General features: G+C 35.8%; 1 protein-coding gene across 1 annotated transcript in view; it reads left to right on the forward strand.

Moving 5' to 3' along the window:
- The first annotated feature begins 3,129 nt into the window (after positions 1-3,129).
- The window catches only part of LOC124607295 (longitudinals lacking protein, isoforms A/B/D/L-like), a 48,808-nt gene continuing 39,578 nt past the window's right edge, over positions 3,130-12,359 (forward strand). Inside the window, exon 1 of the mRNA XM_047139587.1 lies at positions 3,130-3,294. Coding sequence (XP_046995543.1) covers positions 3,225-3,294 — 70 coding nt within the window. The 5' untranslated portion in view covers positions 3,130-3,224. The remainder of the gene's footprint in view (positions 3,295-12,359) is intronic.

Genomic DNA, 12,359 nt, shown 5'->3' on the forward strand with positions numbered 1-12,359 from the left:
TACCTGTATTCGGTTAAGAATGATTTTGAAGTAATAGGCTTAACATCAGAAGAGGCACCAATGTTAGCAGTGAATAGGGGATCTTGGAGGAATTTTATAAGGGGGGCTATGCTCCAGACTGAACGCTGAAAGGCATAATCAGTCTTAAATGATGATGATGATGATGATGATTCTTTGATAGTTAAAGATTAGTTCACCATGAGTATGTTCACCCAGTTCAAACAGTGAAGCAAACTCTTTACACCGAAGTCTTGAAATGTTTACAACAAGGAATATGAAGCTGCTATTCTGATTTGTGACATTCTCAGGACTGCTTCTTACTACATGACAGTGCAAGATCCCATACTACTTTATCTGTCACCGAGCATGTGGTCAGACATTCTGTGATTGCCATCCCACATCTGCCATATTCACCCAATCTCTCATCTTGCAATTTTTTCTTGTTTCCGCAAGTGAAAAGCCAATTGAAAGGAAAGCTTCATCAAGACTTTACAGACATTCTATGACCTGTGACAAATGAGCTTACAAGCATCACAGTTGAAAATTTCCCAGCTTGCTTCCAAGACCTCCAGAAACGTTGGCAACTATGTTTAGTTAGGCAGGGGGACTACTTCAATAGGAGGTAGGATCATTACTTGGTAAGTGCAATTTTCTATTTTTTTTTTTTTTTAATTGCCCTGGAAATTTGCAAACAAGATTTCGTTGTATAACTCATGTTTTTATTTATGCATCTGACATTTGTAATTTTCCGATGTTTTAATAACACTCTAATGAGATAGATAGATAGAGAGAGAGAGAGAGAGAGAGAGAGAGAGAAGGCGGAGGAAAAGGACTTGGTGTCCATTTTTACAGCTCTGTTTTCTGCACCAATGAAAGTGGCATAGTGGTTAAAGCATTGGGCTCATGCTCAGAAGACACGGGTTTCAAATTTCTGACCAGTCATCCTGATTTGAATGTTCCATGGTTACTCTAAATCAACAAAGAAGAATGCCAACACATTACTTTTGATAACTTCTTTGCTGTCTCTTTTCCTCAACGTTCTGTAGTTGAGAAAATTTTATGTCTCTAATAACCTTTCTCTTCTTTTTTCACTATATCTGTATTTTTGTATGTTGTCATACTTTGCGTTATTTCTGTATAGGCAATTTGTTGCATTTCTGTCTTTTTCTTCTCTTCTCAGGGCTTATCCACCCACCTGTATTTTGCTGCCAATGATACTCTTTCAATAGTGCACCCAGTGTTATCTATACATATCCTTATTATTAACATCTTTTGTTTTGAATTCAAACACAATCTGTAACATATCTTTTCTTTTTGTCAGTGGTAAATATGGTATTTTCTGGTTGTACATTTATGCATAATTGATCAGCTTTTGTTTCCTGTGTTTCAATGTGTTCCACATTCTTCAGTGTCTAACAGTGTAACAGGGATGTTCTTGTCACATATAATGTTTCCTCTAGTGTTTATTATTAGCAGCCTTAAAGAAAATAAAGATATATTTATATATTATGCAATTGTGGTGCTCTGTTTCCCTGAAAAGAGAGAAGAGAATGTTTCCACTTAATTTTTGTGTTATATGTTTTCAGATAGTGCAACTGATTTCGGTGATGCTGCATTAACATTCAACAGGCTCATGCTGGGGCTGCAGAACAAATCAACCACCGCAGGGTACTCTTGTTACAAGTGTGGTAGATGCTACCGGTGGAAGCATACACTAACTGCACATTTAAAATTTGAGTGTGGTAAAGAACCAACTCTGCAGTGTCCATTCTGTATATATAAAGCTAAACACATGTCTCACCTACGAAGGCATGTGAGACTGGTACACCAGCAAACAGTGACTTTGATATAAATATGGAAAAAATTGCTGAACATGCAAGAATTTGAAATTGACATTTATATATTCATATTAGTTTCCTGGTCTTAAATGTGAAGTTACCATAATGCCTGTTACTTTCAGTCTTCCAAAAGAGCTTAAAAATGTGATGTCTGTCAAATATCAACTCAGCACAAAAGTAATTTGTTGTTCTTTATTTTTGTATTCTTTTATGGTTGCTATAACCCCTTTGATTTGAAACCATTGATTTGTTTACACTCGATGCATGTGGTCTATTGCTTACATGACTTGCAGCCTGTCTCTGATTTTAAATTTCTGTTACTGATCTTTCTGCAGTTTACCTCACAAGAAGTATGTGTATTAAGTAACTGAAATTTTTGTGCTGTTGTAAGGATTACTTAACAAAGTATTGTATGTTAGATGATATTCTTGTGCCACACCCCACTGGTTCAAATGTCTTGCAAACCTGCAAGGTTTCAGTTCCATGAAACCTGAATGGAACTATGTGTTGACCATGACTGTTACTCAGGTTAGTGAAATATGCAAATATATGTGGCATCATGAATATGCTATCATCTTTTCATTATCATCTGATGAGACAGAGTATTGTGACCTTGCAACTCTGGTCTACATAAGATAATGGAAGTCTGAAGTTAATGTATTAAAACGTCGGGTAATAAAAGTATATGTGACTTTAGGTGCTCTCACTTGCAGAATTTTCTGAAGATTTAGGTAATCACTTTATGTGTATCAATTTATAGGAAAATAATGTACAACATTCATGATTCCTATAAGGTGGCTGTGTTTTGTGATTTTAGAATGCAGACAATTGACTTCTCTCTTACAAGTCTGATATAAACTTTTTTCTCCTCCTTGACTTGTCTATCCTTTTCATATCATACCTCACTGTAAGAAATTTATATCCATGACCTGTAAAGTCTGGAAAGAAATCTTGTGTATCTGAATATTTATGGTGTATTTTCAGTTAATTATAACAACCAGAACATAAATGTGGCAAACAAAATAACATGTAATATGAAATACTGTGCATCTTAGCTGAGACATTTGGTTGCGTTAAGGCCCCAGTCTGCTTTGTATCCAGTGGGAAAAAACATTGAATGTGTTGTAACCCGAGTAATGTTTAAATCATTATAAGAAATGTATACATTTGTTTTTATGTGTTGGTGGAACTTACGCAAGTAAAGTTCTTGTTTCTCAAAACTGTTTATTTATAACTTCCTTTTTTTTTTTCAAAAGATGTCTAATGCCTTCATTTCCCTCCTACTATTTTTCAGCACAGCCACAGTTCCGAGGCGATCCACAGTCTGCAGAATTTCTTAAATTTCCATGTCCACAATGTGGTAAGAACTATGCATGGAAGACAAATATGCAGCGTCATTTACGACTTGAATGTGGTAAAGAACCACAGTTTCAGTGTCCTGTTTGCCCATACCAAAGTAAGCAGAAAACCAGTCTTCAGAGACATATTGCTGGCCGTCACAGACATTGTTCCATGTGAATTAGTGGATTATTCACTGACACATTTTGGTTATTATGCTTTTCACCTTCATGTGTACATAATTAATGCTTTGAGATTGTGTGAAATATACATACGTTGTCAATGCCTTTATAAGCAAGTCTAAAAAATCAATACTTTAATATATAATTCCTCAGTACAGGGGATAATGACTGTGAGATGCATTTAGAGATGGCATGAGAGTGATTATCAAGTTGATTTGCTTTCACCCTTATTAACTATACATGCAAAAAACATGAATGTCATTAGAGAGTCAGATTATTAGTAAACTAAAAAGATGAGCATATGAACCAGTGTAAAAGAGAACGTACATTGTTCTATCAATAAGTCACATATAAATGTTAAAACTACAGGTAATGGAATGACTTTGATGATGTTTCATTTGGACTAATTTCCTGAGTGTCATTCCTTGCCAATCCTTCACAAAATTTCATTTCCCATGTACTTTTCTTTTCTTTTTTTCTAGATGGAAGAATTTCAACCTCTGGAAGACTATGAGTGTTCCTCTTTCTGTCTGCATAAATTATTTTGTTGTAATGTTTACAGCAGGTATTCGACATGCCTTTATATGGTTGTATCTTCATTTTGGGCTGCTGTTTCCTGTGGAAATGATAAAGTTGAATAGCAATAAAAATTTTACTGTTGTTTGTTCTCCATTATTTTTGTTAGTTTATGTAAGAAGTGTTAGCAGTTTAACCTTGGGAGAAACATATATCACAAAAGATATTGACAAGTGAATGAGCGGATTAAAGTGTGAATGTAATGGTGGTGATATATACGGAACACGAAGCCACACAGTATATGAACACAGTAAAAGGAGTAGTCCAAAGGAAGTTTTGATACGTTAATACAGGAAATGCAAGTAACAGAATAAAAAGCCATTGAAGATAGCTCAACAAGTAAAAGGATGGATATGAAGGCAAAATAGATAAAAGCATAAACCATGAGGATGAATCAATTAGTGAACACCATGTAATATGAATAATGATGAAAATATACACCTAGCAATAAGTGTAATATTATAAGCAAAAGAGATATAGCGTGTAACAGACCCATGGATCATGGGAATGTCAGAGTGTATTAGGGACGAAGTGTCATTGTTGTACAACGTGCTGGGAAGGGGAAAGAGAAATGCAGGTCAATTAAGAAGAGAGAAAAATTTCAGTGTACAGTAATTTGGAAAAATGTGATGATCATCTCACAAAGAGAGAGAATGGCTGGCCAGTTCGTACCTTCATGAGGTGGAATACCATCCTGCTGATGGACACATTTGGAGGGGGGGACAACTGTTCCTAGGTTATGAAAGTATTAGTTCTGCCTTGAGGTGTAAAGTAGGATACGGAAATTTAAAATTTAAAAAAGAGGAATGGTAGAGAATTAGTATGAAAATGGTTCGATGAACCCTCTGCCAGGCATTTAAGTGTGAATTGCAGAGTAACCGTGTAGATGTAGACCCAAACATGCTGTGAGGACAACAAGATACTAAGTTAAAAGAGGTGGTGTCAGAGAGTGTAGAAGTCAAAGAACTATGGGAAAGCAGAAAGAGAGAGAGAAATATAATAAAACAAAAAAAGAATGTTAACTTAGATTAAGTGGAGGAGGTGTGGGGAGGATATGACAGAGAGACAATCTCGTTTTATTGTTTGGCTTAAGAAAATCATTGTTTTGGGGACATCCAGTATGCAGTTACTGAGTATGCTCTGCAATGTGGCTCAAGGGATGTAAGTGCCTGCTGATCACACACAGAAGTTGTTTATCCATATGGCACACACTACAGGTCCCACTATGGCAGGAGCCCTGCAGGTTTACTATCTACTTTTAAAAAAAAATAGATCATTGGCATAACATTTGTGTAGTTTCAAAAGTTTGAAGATTGAATTCAACATAATTCTATTTTAGTAAACCACATTTTATATATTACAAATTGGGACAAGTGATTTATTTACATATTCTGTTTGATTATGGGGCTGCTGTGTATTATTATGAATTTATGTGACAATATTGTCAGCAGGGAGTATTGCACTGAACACAGCTTGCCTAAAAATCAATGTTGATATACCCTTGCATCAAACAATGTAGGCCATTCATTGAAATATGTTTCAATGCATGTTTTACTGTTAAAGCCATTCATATGTAACTGTGTATTAATTTTTATGCCATTGTTGCAGTATTAGGTTTTCAGCTTCCACATTGAGCACAACATAGATTTTCCAGTCCATGAACCATGTGTGTCATGAAATTTTGTTCTATCTAGTTGTCCAAACTTTAAAAATGTATAAGACAACACATTTTATGTTACAACTTGAACCATAAAAGTTTGTAATGAATTTCAATGTAGTCTCTACAATTCAGTACTTGCAACAGTGGGGAGCTGGCAGTTCTTTTACCATTAAATTGAGTGGTGATAAAAATCTGTAACAGTGGGTACCATATCTTGTTATTCCCACTTAGTGAGCACACAACTAAGAGCAGCCTGGTCATTTGGTTAATTTATGTGTGTACAGATCCTAAGCGGATAGTGATCCATAAATTGTATTTCAGTGTTATGGTGGATAGTGATTTTTCCTTGCTCTGTGAATAGAGCTATGGTGGGTAGCTTTTCTGTCGTGAGTGATATTGATTATGTTGCTCAGATAATAATGGTTCAAAAATGAAGATGCATAGAATTTGTTAGTACCAATACTTAAATTTGATTAGACATTACCTTCAAATATTTTGTGAAGTAAAATAATACATTTAAAGAAATATGAGAACAGAGTGCATCTTGCGTATATGTGTTTGTGTTTTCCCCCATCTCATTTTTACTTTTCGATCTCCTTATTTTTCTTCATCCTTTTCTTCTTCTTCTTATTCCCGAAATGTTTCTGAGTGTGGAAGTCATTCACAAAGTGTCTTCCAATCTTCTCTTTTCTCCCCTGGTTTATCATTCAGCATTTCCTTCCACTCTAGTGCTCTTCAATTAGCATCATCCTTCACCTTGTCCCCAGTGTGTGTGGTCTTCCAGCCGGTCTTCTTCCAGACTTTGTCCATTCCAGAGCTCTTCCTTTTTCCATTCGTTTAACACAGCCAAACCATTTCAGTCTATTTCTCTCCAGAGCTTCTGTCAGGTGATAAATCTGACACATGTGCACCCATACCCTTTTCTGCCAAATTCAACTCTTACATAAATTACAAACATGACTCAACTGAGCACACAACAATGTGTGACTTAATTTTACGTTCCTCCAGTCTGAATTTAGTTTCACTTCTTTGGTAGCTACATAACCCTCTGATTTCTGTAATGAAGGTAATATTATTTGTGCAGGAGGGATGCCATGACATTTTAGTTTTCCATCTAGTATTTTACAGTCCATAAAATTGAAGCCATAAGCCAGCCTTCTCATATATTGCCAACACTATAATTTTTCTTCTTTAGCTTTGCAGGTTTGCCATTTGTTAGGTCACATATAACTTTTCTGTAGTGGACCCTTTGCTGAATCCTAATTGAGATGTTGGTAGTAATATATGCTCACAAAAATAGGTTGTTAATACTTTTACAGGTTACTATTTCAAATTATTTTAAATATGTAGAAGAATGAAATAGGTCTACAGTTTGAGATGATTTGCTTATATCTAATAATTTTTATAATCTGTACTGTTTTTGTGTGTTGGAAAAAATTTATGTTTGTGGTGCATGTATTATTTGTTGTTTGTATCATCTGTACCAAAGTGTGTTGAAATGCTGTTGTATAGTCTGTTGATGTTTTGCTGCATTTTGACTAATCACATTATGACAGTTAGTGTCTTCAGAAGATGGCTATAACCAACTGGCACCAGGAATGTGCATATTATCTTGTGCAATTGTGACTGAATAAAACATTTGGTAATGGTAATAATCAGATCACTGTTTCTCATTTAAACAATATGAAATGTTCACTCAATTCTCTCTCCATTTATTCATTCTGGCAGACGCACTTCTCTGACAATTATGTATTGCATTTGGACTTTTATTCCCAGACAGGCCTATCATGAGAGCATATGTGAAGAGTTTTGGCCACATTGTGTGACTAATCTGTTACAATGTCCTGTAGAAATGGGCTTGAATCAACTTAAAATGAAAGAACCAGTATTTACAGAATTTAATGTAAATGTTTTGTACTCGGGGTGATCTCCAGTAACCATTAGCTGCTAATACTATATATATAATGTAAGAGTACAGCATTAACTATTAGAATAACCAATCTTATTCTTATGAAGAAAGGGTGTGAGAACCAAGTTTCTCATGGTGACAATGTTGCGTAAAATACATGTATTGTCAGTTTTCTTGCTGTGTTAAGTTGGAATAGTTATTCAAGCATTTGAGGATATTAGTCTTTTTATGGAACAAAACTGACTGTCTTTTTACTGCCAGAGGTTGTCTGCTATGCTAGAAGCTACCAGTTGGAACATAAACCACTTTGTGAATCTGTCTGTATTCTCTCAATGTCGAGAGCCCTCTTCCATGTACCACTAGCATTGCAGCCATTATCCTGGTTAATGTTGTGCATGTTCCACTCTTGGCAGCTTCTTTGATGCCAGAGTCATAGTATGTTGATGCTTGGGACAAGATTTTTGTTTCATCAAAGAGAATTCTCTGTTTATTCATGGGGCAATGCTTAGCAAATTCTGAATTTTGTTTGCCGAGAGACAACATCCAGCAAAACAGGTAGAGTCATGATGGACAAGACCTAAGATCTATTTTTTGACCACCCAAGAAAATAAGGTAAATGCAGTGCCTGGTTAAGGATAGTCTTGACATAAGGCTCCATGGAATTAGCAACATTTGATGTAATTGTGGAAGAAACTAAATCAGTTTCTGTAACAAGCATTTTTCAAACCAATGAATGATGATTGCCACCTTAAAAAGTTTAGTTTTGTAATGATTTAGATAACCTACTGTTTGGACACATGTTTTATTTATGCACATGTGACATGAGAGAAATGGACGCAGTGTATCTGCAGCCTGGGTGACGGTAAACGTCGTACCGCGTTTGTGGTACCTACTGGTCGAGAAGTGTGTTCCATGTTATTAGTTCCTGCCTTGGAGATATGGTGTGCACCATAGAGGAAGAGCGACTGTGACTATGCCTGTGACATCTCGGGGGCAAGATGAAACTTGTTATATGGATAAACTCAATTGGAATCTGTTAATTAAGACAGAATTTTTTGGGACTTTGTCCTTATCAATGTTTTTGCAATGTTTCAAATAATGTAACAGCTTTATAAGGCACAGTTATTATAAACAAGAGTACAATATACGAGACTTTGTTATTATGAAGTCTTGCATTTATTTTGAGAGTTAGATGTTGGATTTGTGCTCTTAACTTCCAGCAGTAACTGCAGCACTTTGAGAAAAGAAGATCAATCAGATTAGGTTTGTGAGTGTGCTGAAATAACAAGGTGAGCGAGATTAAATCACAAGAAATCTTAGCTCCTGATCAGACATTACTTCGCCATTCGAGATCTTGGTAAAGAACCAGTGGGACATTGTGTTGAGCAGGATATCAATGGACAATTAAAAATTGTAATTTAAAAAAAATCAGCGGCTGCTGTGTTCAACTTCAAAACTGCACGTAAAATTATGTCTGATGAAACAAAAACCTTGTTCCATGTACCAACCTATTGGACTACCAGCAGAGAGGCCGTAGACTCTAGAATATGCAACAATAATTTACATTCCAATGAGCAGCACTAACATTGCAGACATTGACAGCAGCATCTGGCAGCATAATGACAATCAGTTCTTCCTGAAGAAGATGAATGATGGTTACTGACAAAAGCTCAAGTTTTTATTGTAATAGGATGTGGCACAAATGCAGAGGGTTTTGTTGGATACTGGTGTCCTCTGCTTGTACTGAAATGTAAAAACACTGAAATGAAGTATAGAAGACATAGCTTATTCTGTTTTATTTTATATATCTTCATGACATCACTTGTAGGATTCAATTAATTTATGTAAAATATAGAACAAGAGAAGAGACAAGGTATCATTTTCATTACTGTATCAGCATAAGAGCGCTGTTTGCTGAAAATATTATTGGAAAAACTGGGAGTTCCTATGAGTAGCGATTACAGGGTCAACTCCTGACATTACAAACTGCACTTGAAAAAATGCTTATGTGACTATCAAACTTTCAATATAACAGAGGGATATGTTCTCAAAAGGAGTACTGTACATGAATTTGGCATGGTAACTTCTCATCGTTTTTGAGGGCTGATTTTGTTTAATGTCTCATTAGTTGGGGCTGGAGATTCTCAACTGTGTCAAATGACCATAATATTTTGATGAACTGCTGCACCATGACCATCAGGAGCTTTCTTGCTTATACCAATCATTGCTAATACTACACTGCTCAAGTGTGAACACATCAGATAACTTTTACAACATGCTTTAGCTGAGTCAGTTATTGTGCTGAAATAAAAATCCATTTACCAGGAAGATACAGAATTACATTTTGATTTCGAAGCCTTGAGTTCCAGAATAAATGATTTCAGAAGCTGACAGGGAAAGGAGAAATTTGTACCAGAAAATCTGTTGAGAAGTTAGGATTAGGTAGAACAGTAACTGAAGTTTTCTGATATCAAAAATCTGTCTGTGTAAGTTGAGCAGTCGGAGAAAGGAAAGTACCTGAATTCACTACAGTTCTGTGTAACAAAATGATGTTCAGATGGCAAGGACAACTAAGAGTGAGAGGACCTGGAAACTGAACAAAGCTTGTAATTTTTTAAGTTAAGTTGTGTAACTGATGGAAGATATGTTTTAGGTTTCTTGCCAGATTTATAAATCTATTTTGTGCACATTTTGATGAATCATTTCATTCATCCCCATCAGATGAAGGATGACTGGAATGCAGACACTAAGCACATCTGAGACTATCGCACACAGGCTACTATCCTTCCTCCAACATCTCAACTTACAAGACAAATTTTTCATATCAGAGAAAATTTCAGTTACTGTACTACCTAAGACTAACATCTCATCAGATTTTTTGGTAAAAATTTCTCCTTTCTCTGTCAACTTCTGAAATCATTTACTCTGAAACTTGAGGCTTGAGAATTAAAATCTAATTCTCTGCCTGACTTCATATAGTAAAGTAATCAGAAGATCAAAACCAATTGCAAAACGATGTATACAAGATATCAGCATGATGCAAAAAGTGGCATTTGACTCTAAATAATAGAAAGTGTGAGGTCATCCACATGAGAACTAAAAGGAACCCATTAAATTTTGGTTACATGATGAATCACCCAAATGTAAAGACTGTCAACTCAACTGAATACCCTGGGACTACAGTTGCAAACAATGTAATTTGGATAACAATATTATGAATAGGATAGAATGCTACTCACCATAAAGGTGACACTTTGAATTGCAGACAGGCACAACAAAAAGACTGTTAAATATTGAGCTTTTTTCTTTTTTCAGAAAAGAAAACACACACACACTTTCATACAAGCAGGTACACCTCATGCACAAAAGACTGCCACCTCTGGCCACCACCATCATGTGTGAATGAGATGTGCTTGCTTGTGTGAATGTCTGTGTGTGATTTCTTAAGTGAAGAGGGCTTTGGCTGACTGTTCAATATTCAAGGCTATAAAACATAATGGGACATATGCTGTTACAGAATAGGTATGGCTGTGACAAAAATGAATGACCAATAGCTGTAAAGTGTCAAGGCTTTTCAGTTGAATGTGGGATCTCTGGTGTTTGTAGACAAAGCAGTGTGTCTGTGGCTTTAGTTTGAATAAGAGCTGTTATTTTGTTTTTCTGGCAAAATGACAGAGGTAACAATTGAGAAACAAACTGTTGTGAAGTTTCACATGTAGTTGGAAAAACTGCTCCTTTCATTAAAAGAAGTGTGTGGTGAAGACTATGAGCTTTTGAGTATTTCAAGCATTTTCAAGATGGCAGGGAAGGTGTTAAAATGATTCACACTTAGACCACCCTTCAACATAAAAAATGGGTGAAAATATCAAAAAAGTAAGTAATCTGATTTAATCTGACCATCAGTTGAGTATTCGATTGATTTCTGAAACTGTAAGATTCGACAAAGAATACATTAGGCAAATTTTACATAAACAATTAAATATGAGAAAAGTGTGTGCAAAACTGGTGCTGAAAATTCTCATCATCAAAAAAATAGAAGCTTGTACAAAAATTTGTACTGACACTTTCCACTGAAAGTGATCCTAATTACTTGGAAAGAGTGACAGCATATAAATGAATCTTGGTTTTTCACATATGATTCAGAAACTAAGCACCACTCCATGCATTGGGAGGGGCAAACTTCACCGAGAGTGAAAAAACTTGGATGAACAAATCAAGATTGAGGGTGGTGGTGATAGTTTTGTTTGGTGTATGAGGTGTGTTCAAAAAGTAAGGTGACTTTGTATTTTTATGAAAGAATACTTATTTATTCATCAATACTCATGTTGTCCCCTTCAAAGTAATCCCCATCAGATACAATACACTTGTGCCAATGCTTCCTCCAATCCTCGAAGCACTTCTCATAAGTACTTTTTGGTACAGCCTTGATACTTCCAGCGATGCAGTTTTTATTTCCTCAATCATTGAAAATCTTCATCCTTTCATAGGTCTCTTCAGTTTTGGGAACAGGAAAAAGTCACTGGGGACCAAATTTGGTGAATATGGTGGCTGAGGCAAGATTGCCCTGTTGTTTTTGGCCAAAAAATCTCTCACAAGCAATGACAAATGAGCAGGTACATTGGTGTTGTGAAATCCATGAATTGTTTTTCCACAATTCCGGATGTTTTTTGCATATTGACTCTCACAAATGGTGCAGAACTTCAAGGTAATACTCCTTGTTGACTGTATGACCTCGAGGCAAAAATTCGTGATGCACTTTGCCATGGTAATTGAAAAAAACAGCGAGCAAAACTTTGACATTTGATTGAACTTGGTATGCTTTTTTCGATCTTGGCTCTCCGGGATGCTTCCATTGG

The sequence above is a fragment of the Schistocerca americana genome, chromosome 3 (genome assembly GCF_021461395.2).
Source record: "Schistocerca americana isolate TAMUIC-IGC-003095 chromosome 3, iqSchAmer2.1, whole genome shotgun sequence".
Lineage (NCBI taxonomy): Eukaryota > Metazoa > Arthropoda > Insecta > Orthoptera > Acrididae > Schistocerca > Schistocerca americana.